This window comes from Phoenix dactylifera, chromosome 7 (assembly GCF_051530095.1).
Source record: "Phoenix dactylifera cultivar Ajwa chromosome 7, Ajwa_hap1_PhDact_Kaust_v1.1, whole genome shotgun sequence".
NCBI classification, from domain to species: domain Eukaryota; kingdom Viridiplantae; phylum Streptophyta; class Magnoliopsida; order Arecales; family Arecaceae; genus Phoenix; species Phoenix dactylifera.
This window is the reverse complement of record NC_143196.1, coordinates 8,358,355-8,378,360: the sequence shown is the minus strand read 5'-3', so window position 1 is coordinate 8,378,360 and position 20,006 is coordinate 8,358,355. Positions and strand designations below refer to the sequence as shown.

Below are 20,006 nucleotides of genomic sequence, written 5' to 3'. Positions count from 1 at the left end.
ATGTCCATAACTCAAATTCCGTCCAACTTTGTGGAAAGTATCTATCGTAAAAGGGGCAATTTCTTCTGGAGAGGCAGTAAAACATGCTCCAGAGGGCACTATTAGATTAGATGGGATCAAGTATGTAGACTGAAACACTTGGGGTGGGAGTAGTAAACATCCAACTTTTAAATGAGTGTTTACTTAAAAGGTGGTGGTGGGGGTAATTCTAAAAACACAAAAGACCATGGAGGATGCCGCTTCAAAGCATATATTTCGAAAACAAGGGACCAAGCTAGCTGAGCAGGTACAGAGCTAAGCATGCATCGCCTTATTGGAAGAGCATCTTGAGGATCCGGTTGTGGTTCTTTTCAAGCATTTATTTTTCTCTCGGAAAGAGTGATCAGATCATGTTCTAGCATAACCATTGGATTAGCGATAGTCAGCTAAAAACCAGCATCCCTCTATTATTCTCCTTGTTGGAACGTCTTCAAGATCTCTGACGTATGCTTTCTCTAAATCAGTAAAACTCATATAAAGATCTTATCATTTTTTTTTTTATAGTTTTTCATTAATCTCCAAAGAAGAAAATATCTTCTCTCATGGACCTTTCCAATGATAACCAAATTAGTGCTATGATATATTAGTGTTATAGTATAATTTATGCTTAATCGCCCTCTCCTAAAATTTTATGTATCGATCATAAGTTTACTACCATGATGGTTAAAATGATTTTTAATGTCACTTTTATTCTTACAAGTTGGTAGCATAATGCTCAATCGTTTTTTCCTATTTTCATAATTTTTCATAGTTTTCTTTATATTAGATATTTTAACTCTACATATACACTCAACATTTCTATCCTTAATAGAAACTAGTACGATATCCTAAATCATCTATATGACTTCCATTTAATAGCTTATAAAAAAAATAACTTTTCTATCTTTTCTTGTTCTCATCTTTTTTTAACCAAAACTTTTTGATCTTCATCTTTGATGCATCTAATCTATGCCAAGCTTTTAATTGTTCTTTCTTTAGTCTTGTTTTATAGATATCTTTTACGACATCCTTTAATTTCTAACTTGTAATATAATTCTTCATACTGCACCTTGAATCTAGCCTCTCATACCGCCTTCTTAAATTGTCTCCTAATCACGTTATAGCTTTTATACGTTTGTCTACTCCTATGTAGTTTACTATAGTACTCTCTTTTAGCCTTAACTGCCAACCAATCTTTCTCATTTTAGCAACAAAATTGCTTACCAGATAGCCTTTTTTTTTTTGTTTCATCCTCCTAATACATATGCAACCACTTTCTTAATACTATTAGCCATCTCATTTTACATGGAATAGATTTCTACATCTAAACCCCATTTTCCTTCCTTCAACATCCTATCCTTAAAAGTTATTTATTTGTCTCCTTATCTCCTCGCAATGTCCATCATCTAGCCTTTGGGTTTCTATTTTCATAGTTCCTACTATTTTCATGCTGAACTCGTGTTGTTTATATCTCGTGGAAGAGATCTATCAAAAGATTGATGTGTTCCAATACCTTCGTTTATATACTTTGCGGTAAATTATATTAATTTATCTTAATCTAATAGCTAAGTCATTATCTACTTTATCTAAATTAAATTAAATTATAATAAATATGTGAATATAAAAATATTTAGATATACGAAATAACTATTAAGAAAATGGGGGCTTATCTCATTAACCGCTTCCATCTACTTAGCAACTAGATGATGTTCTAGGTTCGAGTCTTCAATCATGCATCCCTAAATGTTTGATCATATATAATTATAGTACGGATAAACCTACCTTCCTTCCTCCTAGAAATGGATAAAGCATTTTTTTTGCTATTAATCCCAAAAATCTCCGGTCAACCCTGAACACTAATTATAAATCCAAATCATTTTTATATTTATATAAAAATATTTATAAATGTTTTGCTTTTGCATAAATCAGTCCCTTTGCTAGTTTTCATTAATTGAATATTAGTTAAGGTTAAAAATGTTATATGACAACAATTTTCTTGTTTTAACAGTGACTGAGGCTCAAAATTCAGCCTCTTCTCATTCAAGACTTCGCCAGTAGGAGCTAACAATGGAGGGGAACAACTTAGTGAGTTGATTAAGTGTGAGGGTTAGGAGGAAAAATATCCAGAAGATATGAATTTAACAATTTAGGAGAATATAAGCAGAATATTCTGCTTCGAATTAGCACGAGAGATGTAAGTAATAAGGTACAAGATTTTAGGGATTAAAATACACATATAGAAATGACAGAATTAATATTGAAATATGGAACATTTCAGGGACTAATATATGAAAAACCTTTATATCAAATAATTATAAAAAGATATCATATGGAAATTAAGCCTCAGCTGAATTTGGAGCCAAACATAAGCTGGCTCACCAACTGTTTGCCCGTTCGCGCAGGTGTTTATTTGTCTAGCCGGGCGTCACCTCAAGCTATCCTCAAGGCCCCTCTTCCAATGAAGAGCATGCATTCCTATCGTCCATCACTCATATCCTCGGCGGCTGTGGAGGCCTCCCAAATGGAAGGTTTTTTTGAAGGCCACACCACACACCCTTCTGCCCTATTTAGACCGGCAATCTCTTGCTGCGGAGTTCAGCAAGGCTGTCCGAAGAACACCTGCGTACAACTTAGCTCAGGGGCTCCACTCGTTCAGGGTCTAACCCCCTGTTCTCCATCTAACCCTGTATCTTGTTACCCCCTTCAACAGTCCAAGCTAGTTCCTCTCAGGTTTCCTAGTCTGAGACCACTTGGTTCCTTGTAGCCAGGGCTATCCAACTGCAAACCAGATTTGTTCGGACAGCAGAGGTTGCCGGAGCAATGGAGGGCAGGCACGTTGCTGCTTCGGTTCTTTAAGGTGATTGCATTTGGTTGGAAGGAGACTCAAGCACAGTTATCACTTGGATTAATGGAGTTGGATCCACTGGCCACATTTTTCTTGAAGATATTCTCTCATGCATTGAGAAGGCAGCTGACTGCAAAAGCCTGATAAACCCTAGAAGTATTGGAAGTATGCTTTACAACCAACAAGATTGTCATACGCCTACAATATCGGCATTCCATTTTCTTTTGTCAACTGGCACTTCTAGTTCCATCGTGCCAGATATTAAGCCTTCGATAACTTTGTGCCGTCCCCCGATAGCTCTTGAAATAGTCAAGAAGAACACTATTTGACGTTTCGTATCTTTAATACCTGAACTAAATTTAGATTCGGTTGCATTCAACTACATTGGCTTACCCTTGACCTTTCTCGGGGGAGCCGCTGCAGTCAAATTATTCAAGAAAGCGCCTAAGCCAATACCTTTCCCTTGATAGAGTTGGGATAAGGTATTTGACAAAGGAAAATTTTGCAGCCGCTATTCCAAAATGGTATCATATATTGCCAATAAAGTACAATACGTGCTTTAGCCATAACTCTAAAATATCAACAATGTGTTCAGTACAAGAATTTCTAGACTATAAAAAAATAAAATAAAGCTACCTTAGATTCAGTTTTGTTGATTGACCATATCTTAATCAGATTAACCATTCATTTAACATCATTTGATCTCCTACTTGAAGGCTCTTACAAGATGAGTTTGAAGCTTCTGCGAACATAAACAACAAAATAGCCAAGAGGAGAAAGAATGCAGTCTCCAAAATTAGAGTTCAGATCGCAAACCAGGAGGCAAGGGCACCAGCAAAATATCACGTCAGGTCCACCATAAATCTCTGTACTTTTACAGCCTCATCACCAATGCCAAACCAACTTTCACCATCTTCGCAATGAATAACAAGCACAAAATAAAATTTCTATAAGCATTTTCTTGGATGGAAGATCAGAGGTCTGACTCATAGCTCATACACCCAAAGAAGTCCAATACAAATAGTTCCATTACCTACACTCGTTATAACCTACATCAGTCTTTCTACTACACAAACATGAGAACAACCTGATAGGGAAGTAATAAACTCCATGTTGTAAAGCTAAACGTTGAGAGAAAAAGATGCAGCTTGAAGGAGTGGTAAAGCTGAAAACTTTTCTGAGGTATTTGCACACCAGACATCAATGGTGCCTGGGTTCCTCACCAAAAACCTCAGCAAAGCAAATTGGGCATGCCTACAAGATAAGAAGTATGGTCAGGAATAGATGGAGCACTGTCATGACAAACAGGGAGCCTGTATTCTTTGATTAATATTAATCTCAGCTTACCTTGTTTATGCCAAGCCATCTAGTCACACAGCCAGCATGATAGACATGCTTGCATGGAAGAATCATTTGTCTATCCCCTCTTTTGTAGTCCATCTGGCAAATCACACACCTGGTGCCAGGGGAAGAAACAGCACCCAAAAAAAAAATTATTGAAGATACTCAGATGCTTCCATAACCTATTTTTATGTGGAAACCAGAACAAACTAATAAACATCTTTGGAATTGAATGGTAGGAAATAAAAACAAAAACAGCTAATTAACATGAAGGTAAGTGTCTCTATTTATGATCTACACATAAGGACTTATGAAGAAAAAAGGCCATATCCGCAGATACATTGCTTGCAGAATTTGTATTTCAATTCCTCGTTGAGATTTAGGTGTCCCCTTTCTCTGTATTTTTTGTCATTTATTTTTGGTCCCATCAACTTGTATCACCACTAATATGCTTACCATAATTGTGCTCATCAATTTTTTTTTTCCCGTTTTCATCAAGAGATCTAAAGATCATGCAAGATATACAATAATTGCTGCCTGAATGGATGCATGGGTGCAAACCAAGGAATGCGGAACCGTCCCAAACCGGACGGTTCCGCCCGTTCCGAACCGTACTGGTGGCTTACCGGTACAGTTCCGACATAGAAAATAGTTCGCCGCCGGAGACGAAGAAGAACAAGAAGAGAAAGAGAGAGCGAGCAGGGGAGGGAGGGAGAAGGAGCGGCAGCAAATGCCGGCGAAGGGCCGCGGGGGGCCTGTGGAGGTCGAGCGGCCGGGGGGAGGGGGGGCGGAGGCCGAGGCTACGCGGGTGTCTTCTGTTTCTTTAATTTCGGGATTTTAAGTGAAGTCGACAAGCAATTTGCCAACTTTACTTAAAAATTATGAATTTTTTTTCCGTGGCCCTGTCCCTTGTTTCAAAAGAAATAGGAGACGCAGCCGCGGCCTCGGCCTTCGCCGCCCCCCCACGGCCTCCACTCCTCCCTCCCACCCCCACTCGCTCTCTCTTTCTCTTCTTCTCCGGCTCTGGCAAGTTTTCTCTCTCGAGCGGCCCATATCAACTCATGCTGCCGAGCAACCGATACGGTGCCCGTTACCGACACGATGGACCTTGGTGCAGACAGATGCTGGTTCTAACTCTGAGGCACAGAAATTTCTTTGTTCTATGATATTAGCTGGTCAGTATAAATGGAATATATATGGTGCATTGAAAAGGATCGTAAACATTATTCACAGAAGTTATTCTTTTAAACATTTTTTTCCTAATACCTTAAGAGGGATCCATAGCATAGTTAGTCATCAAGAAAAAAGATATAAACGTTGTCAGGTAGTCTTCAATGGATGCAGATTGGATTCTAACAATCCAGCAATCATCATGCTAATGTGGGATGGATTAATTATGTCCTTGGTGGACACCCAAGATGGATGCTGCAACTACTTCATGTCTTGACCTCAAATTTCTCGGTCACAAAACAATTTGAGGCCTCCAAATGCTATGCATATCAAGACACCAGACCCTAATAAAGAACATTTATTAGTCTTCCTTTACCATATAGATGTTCCTGATGTATTTCAATTCATGATTGAAATATAAAAAGTTAATGAAGTATTCAGTTTTCCAGATTATTTTAACAAAAAAAAAGTCAGGCCAGGTTATAGCCAAATCAGATTGATGATTTGAATAGGATATTTGTGCAATGACAATATATATATGTATATATATATGTGTGTACATATATGTATATATATGTGTGTACATATGTGTATATATATGTGTGTACATATATGTGTATATATATGTGTGTACATATATGTGTATATATATGTGTGTACATATATGTGTATATATATGTGTGTACATATATGTGTATATATATGTGTGTAGATATATGTGTGTATATATGTGTGTAGATATATGTGTGTGTATATATGTGTGTAGATATATGTGTGTGTATATATGTGTGTAGATATGTGTGTGTGTATATATATATATATATATATATGTATATATATATATATATATATATAAAGATTTTCAGAGGGACATCTATATTTCCTCATCCCTTATCTTTAATTTTTCTTCATATTTGTGGAGCATTATTTCAGTTTTTGTCAGATCTTATAGAACTAAGATTCCTTTTTCTTTCAACAAAAACTTGTGATTATCATCTTCAATTTGATAATAAAATTGAATATTCATTAGTCTGTGACAGAGCGAGTTTCTTCTTGATAATAAAATTTTCTGGTCAATTGAAAGAAATTTTCAGATTTTTGGAAGCAGATAGAAGCATGATACCGATAAGAAACTACAATTTACTTCCACTATACTGAGCAAGAGAAATTATATAGTGGTTTATTCCAATACACTGTGAAAAAAGAAAAAAAAATACATATTAGTTTATGCTGATCTTCCTAAATGATATATAGGCGCGGTGAATATTGCTTACAATCAGTTAGACAACTAAATACTACTGTAGGTGATTAGTCACAGCATGATCTATGTGAAGAAAGCACGTATTAGTAGTCTTTTCTAACAAAAGCCTGATTTCTTATAACTTAAATAAATAATGCATGGAAATTGCTTTCTTTTGAAGCAAAAAGCATCAAAAGTAAGACTTGCAGGGGCTGCAGGAATGACATTGGCCTCTGAAAGACAACTATAAATAGTACAAGACTGGATATGGACATTAACCTAAGCTGACAAAATACCATATTCAAGAATCAAGATCTTGATGAAGCATAATCAACTCTCTTAAGATAGAACAATCTGAATAAATTAGCCCACAACAACGTGGTAATCAAGCCAAGATGCCTACCTACAATTGGCAATCATCCAGTGTACAAGATAACACTTACAATAGGGAACATGTAATCTGACTAGCAAGTGCACTGGGAAATACAAGCCTCACAAAATCAGGATTAGTGAAGGAGAAGGCTATCACAGAATCAATGCTAATGATGGAACAACACAAATACATGTTATATGTTGATGAAAAACAATTCGTCAAAGTTCCTCTTACTAAAAGCTCTAAATATGGTAGCTGGAAGCATGGATTTACCCAAAAAAGCTTGAACAAACATATCAATAAAAAGATGAAAAAAGCAAGCTTCATTTACCATAGTTTGGTTAAGTTTGATATGTAGGAACATCATTGTCATGCAAAGCATTTTGGCAAAGTCTGCTATCTTGGCACTGGATCCCATAGCGGTATATTACCGAGACGGTACAGTACGGGTCGGTTTAGTATGGGTCAGTATAGTATAGTATGCATCCCAAATTGAAACAATTTTTGAGCTATTTTTCTCACTTTATCTCCATACACCTCGGTACAAGTCTATATGTGCCTCAGTACGCCTTAGTATGGGTAGGTACGTACCTCCGTATGACTCGGTATGGTCGGTACGGGGCCTATATCGACCCGAATATAATTTTAGTTCCAGTTCCGACTAGGTGTGGTATGGTACGCCCCATATAGGTAGTTCGGGTGGTACTGTAGTCCATGCATTTTAGCATTGTGATGGCTTGTAGAGAATAAACAAGAACATGCGTAATTGATAATGGAATACAATGATCATCATGCCACAATAGACCACATAGTAGTAACAATAGCGAATGAATTGCTATTCATCAAAAAGCCTTGCATGAAATGTGATCCAAAACCCATACTTTAACACACAAAAATAAGATCATAGGCAACATTTGAAAACTCGATTTAATTCAGGCTAGACCAAATAAACTTCAACTTCTGCAATTTCAACAATTTCGATGATTTCACTAATTTTAGTTGGAAATGATACAAATAAAAAAATGGCAATTTAGATTAGAAAAAAATCAGAAATAATTAAAAAATAAAATCATTCAAGGAAATCAATTAGACATAATTTTGAAATCTATTACATTGCTTAGAACAATCACATATGACATTCTTCTAGTTCTATACTAAATAAAAAAATTACGTTTAGAAATAATATTGGAAAAGAATATCGGATGTTCATTTACTATTTGAAAGCAATCTCACTTAATACAACCTAAATATCTCTGATATTTGAGTTTTACAAGCAAACCTATGTCAAAAATTATACTTTCCTCTAAGTTTCTTTTGAGGCATTTTCTTAATCCTCTTTAAACTAGTAAAGTCTTAGTGTAGACTACAGAAAATACTTGCAAGCATGGATTGTTGTACCACCCCGAACCACCTAATATAGAGTTGTATCATATCAGGTCAATACCAGTATAAAAATTATATTCAAGTTGGTACAGGCCCCGTACCAACCCAAATTGAGGTATATTGAGATATAATCCAGCTCGTATGAAGACGTACCCAAGGCGCACCAAGATAAAAAGTGAGAAAATGGCTTGAGAGCATTTTAGTATAGGGTGTGTATCAAAACAAACTAACCCATATTGTACCAAACTAGTAATGTACCAGAGTGGTATTTGGTATCAAAATTGCAAACCTTGCTTCCAAGATTATATGATACAAAGAAGTAACAAAAAAATGGGAATATATAGCTTATTGGAATGACAAACTTGGCCCTATCGGTTAGTTTTAACCAAAATTCCAAAATCATCCTCAGTTTTGGATTGGTTTGGGTGAAACTGAAATACTTGTGTTTCAAAGTTTCAAGCAAAACTTTAAAGCTGAGTTTAGTTCAGGCATAAAGTAGAAATAAGGCTTGGACTGAGCCTTATCCCTGCCAAACAGAATTTGTGAAGGAGGGAAAACCAAGGAATAATATGCCGCTCAAACTTGCTTATAACAAGCTTAACTATTCCAAGGGGGAGTTCTCATAAGGTATTCATTGGCATAAAGGCACTTCCTACTTTTTACCTTTTTATGGACAAAAAGGTCATCACTCAAAAGTTATTCCAAAAAACTCTCTTTTGCAATTCAAACCTGGAGCCAAACTAAAACTCGGTCATTGCAAAACTATTCTCATAGGCATAAATTTTACTATTCTATTTTCTTATTCCAAAACCAAATGCAAACAAAAGCATGATCTTAAGGTCTATGAAGAAAGCACTTAATAGAAGCAAGATAAAGCAACAAATTACCTAATATACTAATTATGTGAAAAATGATGAGGAAAAAATTTCGGAGCCAACTCTTTCATGTTTGATTAGCAGATGAAGATCTAACAACAATAGTTTCACCAGATGGATCTCACATTTTAGTCAATTGTAGTGTAAATTGGAATAGACTGGGTGATTAGTTGATCACAGATGATATAATTCAATTTCAACCACAGATAGGTATTTCTCAACTGTTTCATGCACATTACATATATCCGTGCATGCATGGACATACATGCATATGTTACACTTTTATGATTGTTTTCCAACTTGAATTTTAAATGCCTGATCACATCTAGGGCCACATGATTGACTACCAGCATTTCTGGAGAGTGGTGTCTATTTGTCTCATTTGATGAGGACATTTTGTAATGGGAGGACTTGTGCAGAAATATAATAGTATATTACTACATCAGAGCCAACTGAAAACATAATTCTTTCCAGCAGTTTTCAAAATAAAAAATTGCACATTACGGCTCGTCCACTTTAAGCAACAGAACTACAAGTTATGGTCATGTAAGAATGGGATCAAGTAAAAGAAAACCGCACAACCTCTGTCTCCTATTTGAACCCATTGTATAATTGGTGGGAAGCTAGCGATAGAGCATCCATCTTTAGCCCCTAGGATTAGATAAAAGGGAATAAGTGACCATATAAAGATGACTGTAACCCAGGACTTTGTTGCTTTCTTTTAATCACTAGAGTTGTACATGAATTGTTTGTTCATTTAGAGCACAATTCATAACTTTTGCTACTTTGTTGTGCTCAACATACAAGAGCCAAAATTTCATTATAAAAATTAAGAGGGCAATAGCATGGTATGGGACTTGATGATTTGTCTTTCCCTCTAGTAAGGGATTATCTTGTATATTAGAAAGAAAAGTGGAGCTACTTGAATATGCACAAGGATTTTTTTCTATAACCTCCCTGTTACGGGGGAACTTAGCCACCATGCCCCACGTGACCGGCACGCGCGCCCAGGAAGACTACGGCTGCCCCTTGATCCAGCAATCCGACCTCGGGTCGGATATCTTCGGCTCCGCAGCCCGACCCCGAGTCGGCTGCCCCTTGATCCAGCAATCCGACCTCGGGTCGGACATCTTCGGCTCCGCAGCCCGACCCCGAGTCGGCTGCCCCTTGATCCAGCAATCCGACCTCAGGTCGGATATCTTCGGCTCCGCAGCCCGACCCCGAGTCGGCTGCCCCTTGATCCAGCAATCCGACCTCGGGTCGGATATCTTCGGCTCCGCAGTCCGACCCCGAGTCGGTTGCCCCTTGATCCAGCAATCCGACCTCGGGTCGGCAATCTCTTGACAACAACAGACTGTTCCCCTGAGGCACGCCGCGGCTCCCTGCTCCACTACTTCCTGCAACGGCCGAATCCGGCGCTGCCCCACGATCCCCTGTAACAGCCGTACAAAGCGGAGCTCCACTACGCCCTGCCATGGCCGTACCCAGCGCTGCCCCACGACGCCCTGTAACGGCCACGTCAGTGGCAACCCTATCGTGCCACACGATGACCAATCCCCAGAAAAACCCCCCAGCCTGATATATATGGGGCTGGGGGGGAAGGGGGAGGAAAAAAAAGATTTTCCAGAGTATCATCTTACCTGCTACCTCTCCTTCTCCTTCTCCTTCGATCTCCCCTGACTTGATCGTCGGAGGGCCCCCACTACCCTGGTGGTGGTGCGAGGCTTGCTTGCAGGTTTCACGGCGGAGGGCGGAGCGCAACCAAAGCAACTCAAAGGGAACCCCGTTCACACCGCTGTGCCAATCGTTCTCGGTTTGGACCCCCAGCAACAGTTGGCGCTAGAGGAAGGGCCCGGATCTCAGAGCGATCGTAATGGCACGGCGAGGTGGTCGTGGAGCTTCCAATGCTTCCGGTCGCGGGGCCTCTCGCGCCTCTGGCCGGGAGGCCGCTGCATCTCCAACACACTCTCAGCAACACTCCACCGCCCCACCGCCCATTCAGACGGTCGAAGCCGCCCAGTTCGACCAGCTAGCCCAGCAGGTTCGCACCCTCGCGGAGGCGGTGCAGAATCTACAGGGTGCGATGTCCCGGGCGCCGCAGCGGGCTCAGGAGCCGCTGCTGCCTGAGCGTTCGCCTGTCCTCCTCAACCCGCGCTCCTTCCTCTCTCATGGGGAGGAGCGCCGGCGCGAGGAGGATTCTCGAGCACGCTCCATTCTGCCGGGACCTTCCCACCGGAGCTGCGCGGGGTACGAGAGGCGGGCCCGGGCGCGTTCCCAGACCTCCCAGTCCTTGAGGAACCCGCGCTCCAGTCGGTCCCCCTCTCGCCGCTCCTTGTCTCCCACCCACCGGTCGCGCTCCCTGGACCGGCGGGTGGACGATCTCCACCGACAACTCCAGGTCCTGAAGGGCCATTCCAAAGATCCCTTCGCTGACTTAGAGATCTCCTCCCAGCCGGCGCTCGCCTCGAGGATCCTGCGGACCCCGAATCCGCCGGGGTTCAAAATGCCGGCGATCGAGCCCTATGACGGGGCGGCGGACCCGCGGGATCACGTCGAGAGTTTCAGGACCCTTATGCTCCTCCACGGAGCATCAGATCCCCTTCTCTGCAAGGCTTTCCCGGCAACCCTCCGTGGCCCGGCGAGGGCATGGTTCGCCGGGCTGGAGGCTGACTCAATCCGGTCCTTCGACCAGTTCACTCGCCTCTTCATCACTCATTTCGCCGTCAGTAGCCGGCGGCGACTGGTCTCCGACTCCCTCTTTGATGTTCGGCAAAACGAGGGAGAAAGCCTGCGGGATTATCTTACCCGCTTCAACAGGGCTACGCTGGAGGTCCGGAACCTGAGTCAGGAGGTAGCTCTTTCAGCCCTGAAGCGTGGCTTCCGGAAGGGCAGACTCACCTTCTCCCTGGACAAACGCCTGCCGCGGAGCTTCCCAGAGCTGTTGTCCCGGGCGAACCAGTATGCGGACGCCGAGGAGGCGGCCGCCCACCGGAGCAAGGAGGCCGCCGAGATCCCTCAAAAGCTTGGGAAGAAGAGGCGGAAAGAGGCACGCCAGAGGAGGAGCCCGACGCCTCAGCGTCGGCGCAGAAGCCCGTCGCCGGCGAAGAACCACGGCGCCCCACGCCCTCGTTCTCCGCCCCGACGTTTTCACCGGTACACCCCTCTCCTGACTCCCTGGGCCCAGATCCTTATGTAGATCAAGGGGCGGGAGGACCTCCCGGCCCCGAGACAGATGCAGAGGATCCCTGGGAAGAGGCCCTCCCGGGCGTACTGTGAGTACCATCGAGACCACGGCCACGACACGGAGGACTGCTTCCAGCTTCGGGACGAGATCGAGGCTCTCATCCGCCGGGGGCGTCTCGGTCGATATGTGAGCGACCGACGTCCCCCCGCAGACCCGCGTCCGGCCGACCCGGCCCCTCCGGAGCCTCGGGAGCAGAATCGACCCGTTGCGGGCGTGATCCACACTATCACTGGGGGCTGCCCCCGGCCCGTGAGGAGCGCAGGGGGCTCGGCGGAGGCGTCGGGGGCGGCCGTCGCAAAGAGGCAGAGGGTCGGCAATGTAATCACCTTTTGTGATGAGGATGTGAAGGGGGTTCAGACCCCCCACGATGACGCCATGGTGATCTCCCTCACTATGGCAAACTATGATGTAAGGCGTGTTCTTGTGGATAGTGGAAGCTCAGCTGATATCTTGTTTTACGAGGCCTTCCAAAAGATGGGCTTGTCCAGACAATTGTTGCACAAAATATCCACCCCCCTCATAGGATTCACCGGTGACGCTGTCCCGGCGGAAGGTGTCGTTGAGCTGCCTGTGACTGCGGGCGTCGCACCCGCAGAAGCCACGGTGCGACTCGGGTTCTTGGTCGTCCGTGTTCCCTCGGCCTACAACGCTATCCTCGGACGACCCGGACTGAACGCCCTTCGCGCGGTGGTCTCTACGTACCACTTGCTCATGCGGTTCCCCACGGCGGTCGGGATCGGGGAGGTCCGAGGCGACCAACCGACCGCACGGCAATGTTTCCTAGCGACCCTCAAAGGGAAGAAGCCCGCAGAAGCCCTAAGCGTCGAGTCCCTTGATGCCAGAGACGAGGTGGCCTTGCGGCAGGGGGAGCCGGCCGAGGGTGTGGTCGAAGTTCCCCTCGAGGAAGGCCGCCGGGACCGGGTGGTCCGTGTCGGCGCCAATCTCGACCCGGGAGCTCGGGCCCGGTTGGTGGAATTCCTCCGAGCCAATGCCGATGTATTTGCCTGGTCGGCGGCCGATGTACCTGGGATCGACCCGGAGGTCATTTCTCACGCCCTCAACGTCGACCCGACCCACCGGCCAGTGAAGCAGAAGAAGAGACACTGTGCCCCGGATCGGATCCGGGTGGTCGACCAGGAGGTAGACAAACTCTTGGAGGCAGGATTCATAAGGGAGGTGAGTTACCCCGAGTGGCTGGCAAATGTTGTACTTGTCCGGAAGGCGAGCGGAAAGTGGAGGATGTGCGTCGACTATACCGACCTGAACAAGGCGTGCCCTAAGGATAGCTTCCCGCTTCCGCGGATAGACCAACTGGTCGACGCGACTTCCGGATATCAGCTGCTGCCTTTCATGGACGCCTTCTCCGGTTACAACCAGATAATGATGGCCCCACAGGACGAGGAGAAAACTGCCTTTATAACGGACCGGGGGCTGTACTGCTACAAGGTAATGCCCTTCGGTCTGAAGAACGCTGGCGCCACTTACCAGCGCCTCGTCAACAAATCTTCAAAGAGCAAATCGGCCGGAACATGGAGGTGTACGTGGACGATATGCTGGTGAAGAGCCGCCAGGCAGACCAGCACATCGTGGATCTGGAGGAGACTTTCACCACCTTACGGAAGTTTCGCATGAAGCTGAACCCAGCGAAGTGCGCCTTTGGCGCTTCGGCCGGGAGGTTCCTTGGTTTCATTGTCAACCAGCGGGGTATCGAAGCCAACCCGGACAAAATCAAGGCCATCCAAGGTATGTCCCCTCCGACCAAAGTAAAGGAAGTTCAAGAGCTCGCTGGAAGGGTCGCCGCGCTCGGACGATTTGTGGCAAAATCGGCCGAACGCTGCCAACCATTCTTCAAGGTGTTAAAACGCCCAAAAGACTTCCTCTGGACGGCCGAATGTCAAGCAGCATTCGACCAGCTCAAGGAATACCTGGTGTCTCCTCCCCTACTGTCCAAGCCGCAAGAAGGGGAGATGCTCTACCTCTATCTGGCGGTCTCCCCAACCGCGGTCAGTGCGGTGCTGGTTCGGGAAGAGGCAAAGCTCCAGAAGCCTGTGTACTACATCAGCCGGGTCCTACGGGACGCCGAGACGCGGTATACGAAGGCTGAAAAGATCGCCTTCGCGCTGCTGACCGCGACCAGGAGGCTCCGCCCCTATTTCCAGGCCCATTCTGTCACCCTCTTAACTGATCAACCGTTACGACAGATCCTCGGCAACTCCGAGAATGCGGGACGGCTGGTGAAGTGGGCAGTAGAACTCGGTGAGTTCGACATCCGCTACCAGCCTCGACCCGCCATCAAAGCCCAGGTGCTCGCGGACTTCCTCGCTGAGTGCACGGTGCAGGAGGCGGAACCTAGACCGCCGGAAACGCCCAGCCTCGACCTCCCGACCTGGACGCTTCACATCGATGGGTCGTCGAACCCCGAGGGTGGAGGGGCCAGGCTGGTCCTTACCAGTCCTGATGGAGTGATAGCCGAGTATGCCTTGAGGTTTGGATTTCTAGTTACCAACAACGAGGCGGAATACGAGGCCCTAGTCGCAGAACTCAAACTCACCAGGGAGCTCGGCATCCGGCGTTTGAAGGTCTTCACCGACTCCCAGCTGGTGGTCGGGCAGGTCCGTGGGGAGTTCGAGGCCCGGAGCCCGACCATACAGAACTACGTCCGGAAGGTGCAAGCACTCATTCCCGACCTCGGCAGTGTCGACATCCAGCAGGTCCCCAGAAGCGAAAATGCCAGGGCCGACAGGTTGTCCCGCTTGGTGGGCGCAGAGGCGCACAACTTGTCGAGGGCAATCTACCTAGAGACCCTGGATGCCCCGAGCATCGGCGAGGCTGGAGCGGTGATGGCAATTGATCCGGAGCCGTCTTGGATGGACCCGCTCGTCGCCTACCTCGCCGAAGGGATCCTCCCTGAAGACGAAGATCAAGCTCGGCGACTTGTCAGGAAGTCCGCCCACTACGTACTCTATGAAGGGAGGCTGTATCGGACCTCGTTTACCGCCCCCCTCTTAAGGTGCCTCCGCCCCTCGGAGGCGGCCTACGTCCTCGGCGAAGTCCATGAGGGCGTCTGCGGATCGCACTCGGGGGCTAGGTCCTTGGCGCACAAGATCATGAGGCAAGGCTATTATTGGCCTACCTTGTTGGAGGACTCAAAGGATCACGTACGGAAATGCGACGCCTGCCAGTGCCACGCCAACGTCCAGAGAGTCCCTTCTGTCCCCTTGGCACCAATCACCGCACCCTGGCCCTTCGCACAGTGGGGAATGGATATCCTCGGACCATTCCCCGTCGCTTCCGCCCAGCGGAAATTCTTGATTGTTGCAATCGACTACTTCACCAAGTGGGTGGAGGCAGAGCCGCTGGCCACTATCACGGAGGTGCAAGTCCGGAAGTTCGTGAAGAAAAACATTATTGTCCGATTTGGGGTACCCCGGATCCTCATCTCGGATAATGGTCGACAGTTCGACAACAAGCATTTCCGTGACTTCTGCGAGGAATTCGGGATCGAGCATCGGTTCACATCTGTGTCGCATCCCCAAACCAACGGTGAGGCCGAGGTGACAAACCGGACAATCCTCCAAGGAATTAAGGCGCGAATCGGTCGGACGGGGCAAGCTTGGGTCGAAGAACTCGAGAACGTCCTTTGGGCGTATCGGACCACGCATCGGACCCCTACCGGGAAGACGCCTTTCAGCCTAACCTATGGCACGGAAGCGGTTGTCCCCGTGGAGCTCGGACTCCCCTCGCCCCGGGTGGCTACGCACCGACCCGAGGCCAATTCGGAGCAACTCCGAGGAAACCTGGACCTCTTGGAAGAAGCGAGGGAAATGGCGCAGGTTCGGATGGCGATGTATCAGCGGAGGGTGGCCCGATATTATAACTCCAAGGTCCGACCAAAACTTTTCAGAATCGGAGATCTGGTGCTAAGGCGAGCCAAAGCATCTCAACCCGCGGAAGGTGGGAAGCTGGCGCCAAATTGGGAAGGCCCGTATAGGGTTCGCTGGGTAAACCGACCTGGCTCCTACCAGTTGGAGGCCCTAGATGGTCGAGAAATTCCAAGGAGCTGGAATTCCGCTAACCTACGGGTGTATTACCAGTAGAAAGACAAAGCCAGAAAGACAGTTCAAAAATGTATAGTCCTTTTCATCTCAATAATTCCTGGTTACAATGGCGTGTTCGTGTGATTACAAAGAATTCCCAGAGGGGAATTGGGGAGTAAAGAAAGTAAGGAAGAGGTGGGGACTCCGTTAAGCTGAAGATCTGGGATCCCGAACCCTCCATCCGAAGCAGCTGCAATCCCACCGGGCGTGGGTGCTTCCCCCCGGAGGCGCCATCGACGCCTCACGCAAAAGACGAAGAGCCGGCGCGGACGAAGAAGAAGTTCGCACTGCTTCTAGAGGAACGCCACCTCCAAGGGATATTCCGGTCCTCCCCAGGAGAAGGGGAGGAAAGGAATACAAGGGAGAAGAGCGCGAGGGGGCGCGATCCCGGATGAAGCGTCTAGCGCAGAGCTCAATCGGGAGGTGGGACTGAAAAGAGGGGGGATGTGATCCCGGATGAAACGCCTAGAGCGGAGTTCCGCCGGGGAGAATCTCCTTGTTGATCCCAGATGAAACGGCTAGTTGGCGGAAGTCGCGAGGGGCGCGCCTCCCGTTCCTCCGGCAGGGGTTTCCCAGCCACGCACCCGAGAGGAGGTCCACGATCCATGGCAACCTGAACAGCTCCGGCTTGGCAGGCTCCACCGCACCTGCACTTATATTTATAGCCAAACTGTGGCCCCCCGGGCGTTCCGATGCGGGTGCATCGAATCCGGAGCCGTTCCGGCTCTCGAGGCGTATCCTCCCACGACCTCCTAAGCGTCGTTCTCCTTAATTGCATTCTTCATGCAGGACACTCCGGACGGCGTGTATCCCACGGCCCACGTATCTCCGCACGCGCCCAGGCCGCATCCGCCTCGAAGAACGCGCGTATCGCGGCCGCTTAACTGGCACTCCTCGCAAGCAGCAACTGGCCGATCTGATTTCCCAGGTAACGCCTCAATTAGCATTTAATAGCCTTCTAGTGTTCCCCAGGCGACGCTTCGAGAGGAGGAGAAATACGATCGCAGCTGGCCACGGAGAAACCCCGCCGAGCGGCAAGTGATAGGCGCGCGACCAACGAGTGGAATTCTCCGAGGCTCGGCCCTCGGATGCCAGGCTAACCCGATGATCATCCCGGGAGCAGACTAGCCTGAAGCCCCGACCGGTCGCCTCGGCTTGCGCCAGCCTTGGCCGACCAACGAGCGGAATTCCCCGAGGCTCGGCCCTCGGATGCCAGGCTAACCCGATGATCATCCCGGGAACAGACTAGCCTGAAGCCCCGACCGGTCGCCTCGGCTTGCGCCAGCCTTGGCCGACCAACAAGCGGAATTCTCCGAGGCTCGGCTCTCGGATGCCAGGCTAACCCGATGATCATCCCGGGAACAGACTAGCCTGAAGCCCCGACCGGTCGCCTCGGCTTGCGCCAGCCTTGGCCGACCAACGAGCGGAATTCCCCGAGGCTCGGCCCTCGGATGCCAGGCTAACCCGATGATCATCCCGGGAGCAAACTAGCCTGAAGCCCCGACCGGTCGCCTCGGCTTGCGCCAGCCTTGGCCGACCAACGAGCGGAATTCCCCGAGGCTCGGCCCTCGGATGCCAGGCTAACCCGATGATCATCCCGGGAGCAGACTAGCCTGAAGCCCCGACCGGTCGCCTCGGCTTGCGCCAGCCTTGGCCGACCAATGAGCGGAATTTCCTGAGGCCTAACCCTCGGATGCCTGGCCTAGCGCCGGAAGAATTTCCTGAGGCCTAACCCTCGGATGCCTGGCCTAGCGCCGAAAGAATTTCCTGAGGCCTAACCCTCGGATGCCTGGCCTAGCGCCGGAAGAATTTCCCGAGGCCTAACCCTCGGATGCCTGGCCTAGCGCCGGAAGAATTTCCTGAGGCCTAACCCTCGGATGCCTGGCCTAGTGCCGGAAGAATTTCCTGAGGCCTAACCCTCGGATGCCTGGCCTAGCGCCGGAAGAATTTTCCGAGGCCTAACCCTCGGATGCCTGGCCTAGCGCCGGAAGAATTTCCTGAGGCTTAACCCTCGGATGCCTGGCCTAGCGCCGGAAGAATTTCCTGAGGCCTAACCCTCGGATGCCTGGCCTAGCGCCGGAAGAATTTCCTGAGGCCTAACCCTCGGATGCCTGGCCTAGTGCCGGAGGAACTTCAAGAGTCAGGAGCCGGCCCTCGGCAACCAACCCCTTCAAAACGGCGACGCCATCGGACTCCTCCCTTGACAACCTCGATAGGCCGATCGGGGACTTCATCGGCGTCTTCCAGGTTGTCCCAATTCCCCAAGAGGGATCTACGTCGATGAAAAAGAAACGCTCCTTCCAGCCATGAATGGAGGAAGGAGCCTCCTTAACGAGGCCGCACCCTCGCCGCGCCGCAAAGCACCACCACCCTCTGTCCCGGGGGTGACCGTTCAGGCCGTAGCATTCCCAAAAGACATTCAGGGTGGCGGGAACCTCGTGCATGCGGCAGAGAACCTGGAAGGCCGTCAGGGTACGCCATGAGTTCGGCACCAGTTGCGTCGGCGCCACTCTTAAACCTCGAAGCACCTGCACGACTAAGTCCGAGGGGGGAAAGCGGAACCCAGCCCGAAGGATGTCCTCATTGATGGCGACCTTCCCTGGAGGAGGATGGGACATCCTCTCCTCAGGCCCCGGGAGCGTAACGTTGCAGGCTTCGGAAAGGTGGTACCGGGCCACGAACCTATCTAGGTCTTCGGGGACCAGCTCCGACTGAATGCGGTCCGCTCTTACTTCGTCCATCCCTAACGGCCAGAGAATCTACGGTCAGGACGGGGTCAAGAGGGGAGAAGGGACCGGAACGACTAGGGTACACTAATACGAAAGGAGAAAGTACGGAGAGCCCTAAATTGAAGAATGGGGCAACTCACCGGAAGGGAAGGAAGAACGGCTCCAAGAGCATCAAAAAAGGAGCGAACGAACAGTCCGACAACAACGGCAGCAGCACAAGGGAGAAACTCGAGGATGCCTGTGGAAAGAAAGGCGGACGGGGAGGGCCCCCGGTTAAATAGGCGGAAAGGCGGGTGACGCCTCGGTGACGCCAGAGGACGCCTGGCTGCCGAAGGATCGTTCGCGCCCCAAAGGCGAATCGACGCCATTAAGGAAGGATGTCCGCCGAAATCCGCAGACTGCTAGATCAGCGACAACCGCCATACGCCATAAAGAAGGCGGGGAGCTCGGAGCGCGCGCGCCTTTCCGAGGGATGGCGGCAATCTCGAAGCGTCACTCCCTTCACCCGTTCCCCTCCTGGTTCCAGGCTCGGAAGTAGGGGGCTACTGTTACGGGGGAACTTAGCCACCATGCCCCACGTGACCGGCACGCGCGCCCAGGAAGACTACGGCTGCCCCTTGATCCAGCAATCTGACCTCGGGTCGGATATCTTCGGCTCCGCAGCCCGACCTCGAGTCGGCTGCCCCTTGAT

General features: G+C 48.3%; 1 protein-coding gene across 3 annotated transcripts in view; it reads right to left on the bottom strand.

The window, feature by feature from the left end:
• Positions 1-3,807: 3,807 nt before the first annotated feature.
• The window catches only part of BB (RING/U-box superfamily protein), a 40,081-nt gene continuing 23,882 nt past the window's right edge, over positions 3,808-20,006 (bottom strand). For all 3 annotated transcript variants that reach the window (XM_039127450.3, XM_039127451.3, XM_039127452.3), the window contains 2 exons: positions 4,211-4,319; positions 3,808-4,117 (listed from right to left, as the gene is read on the bottom strand). In XM_039127450.3, the coding sequence (XP_038983378.1) occupies positions 4,064-4,117; positions 4,211-4,319 (163 nt within the window). In that variant the 3' untranslated portion in view covers positions 3,808-4,063. The remainder of the gene's footprint in view (positions 4,118-4,210; positions 4,320-20,006) is intronic.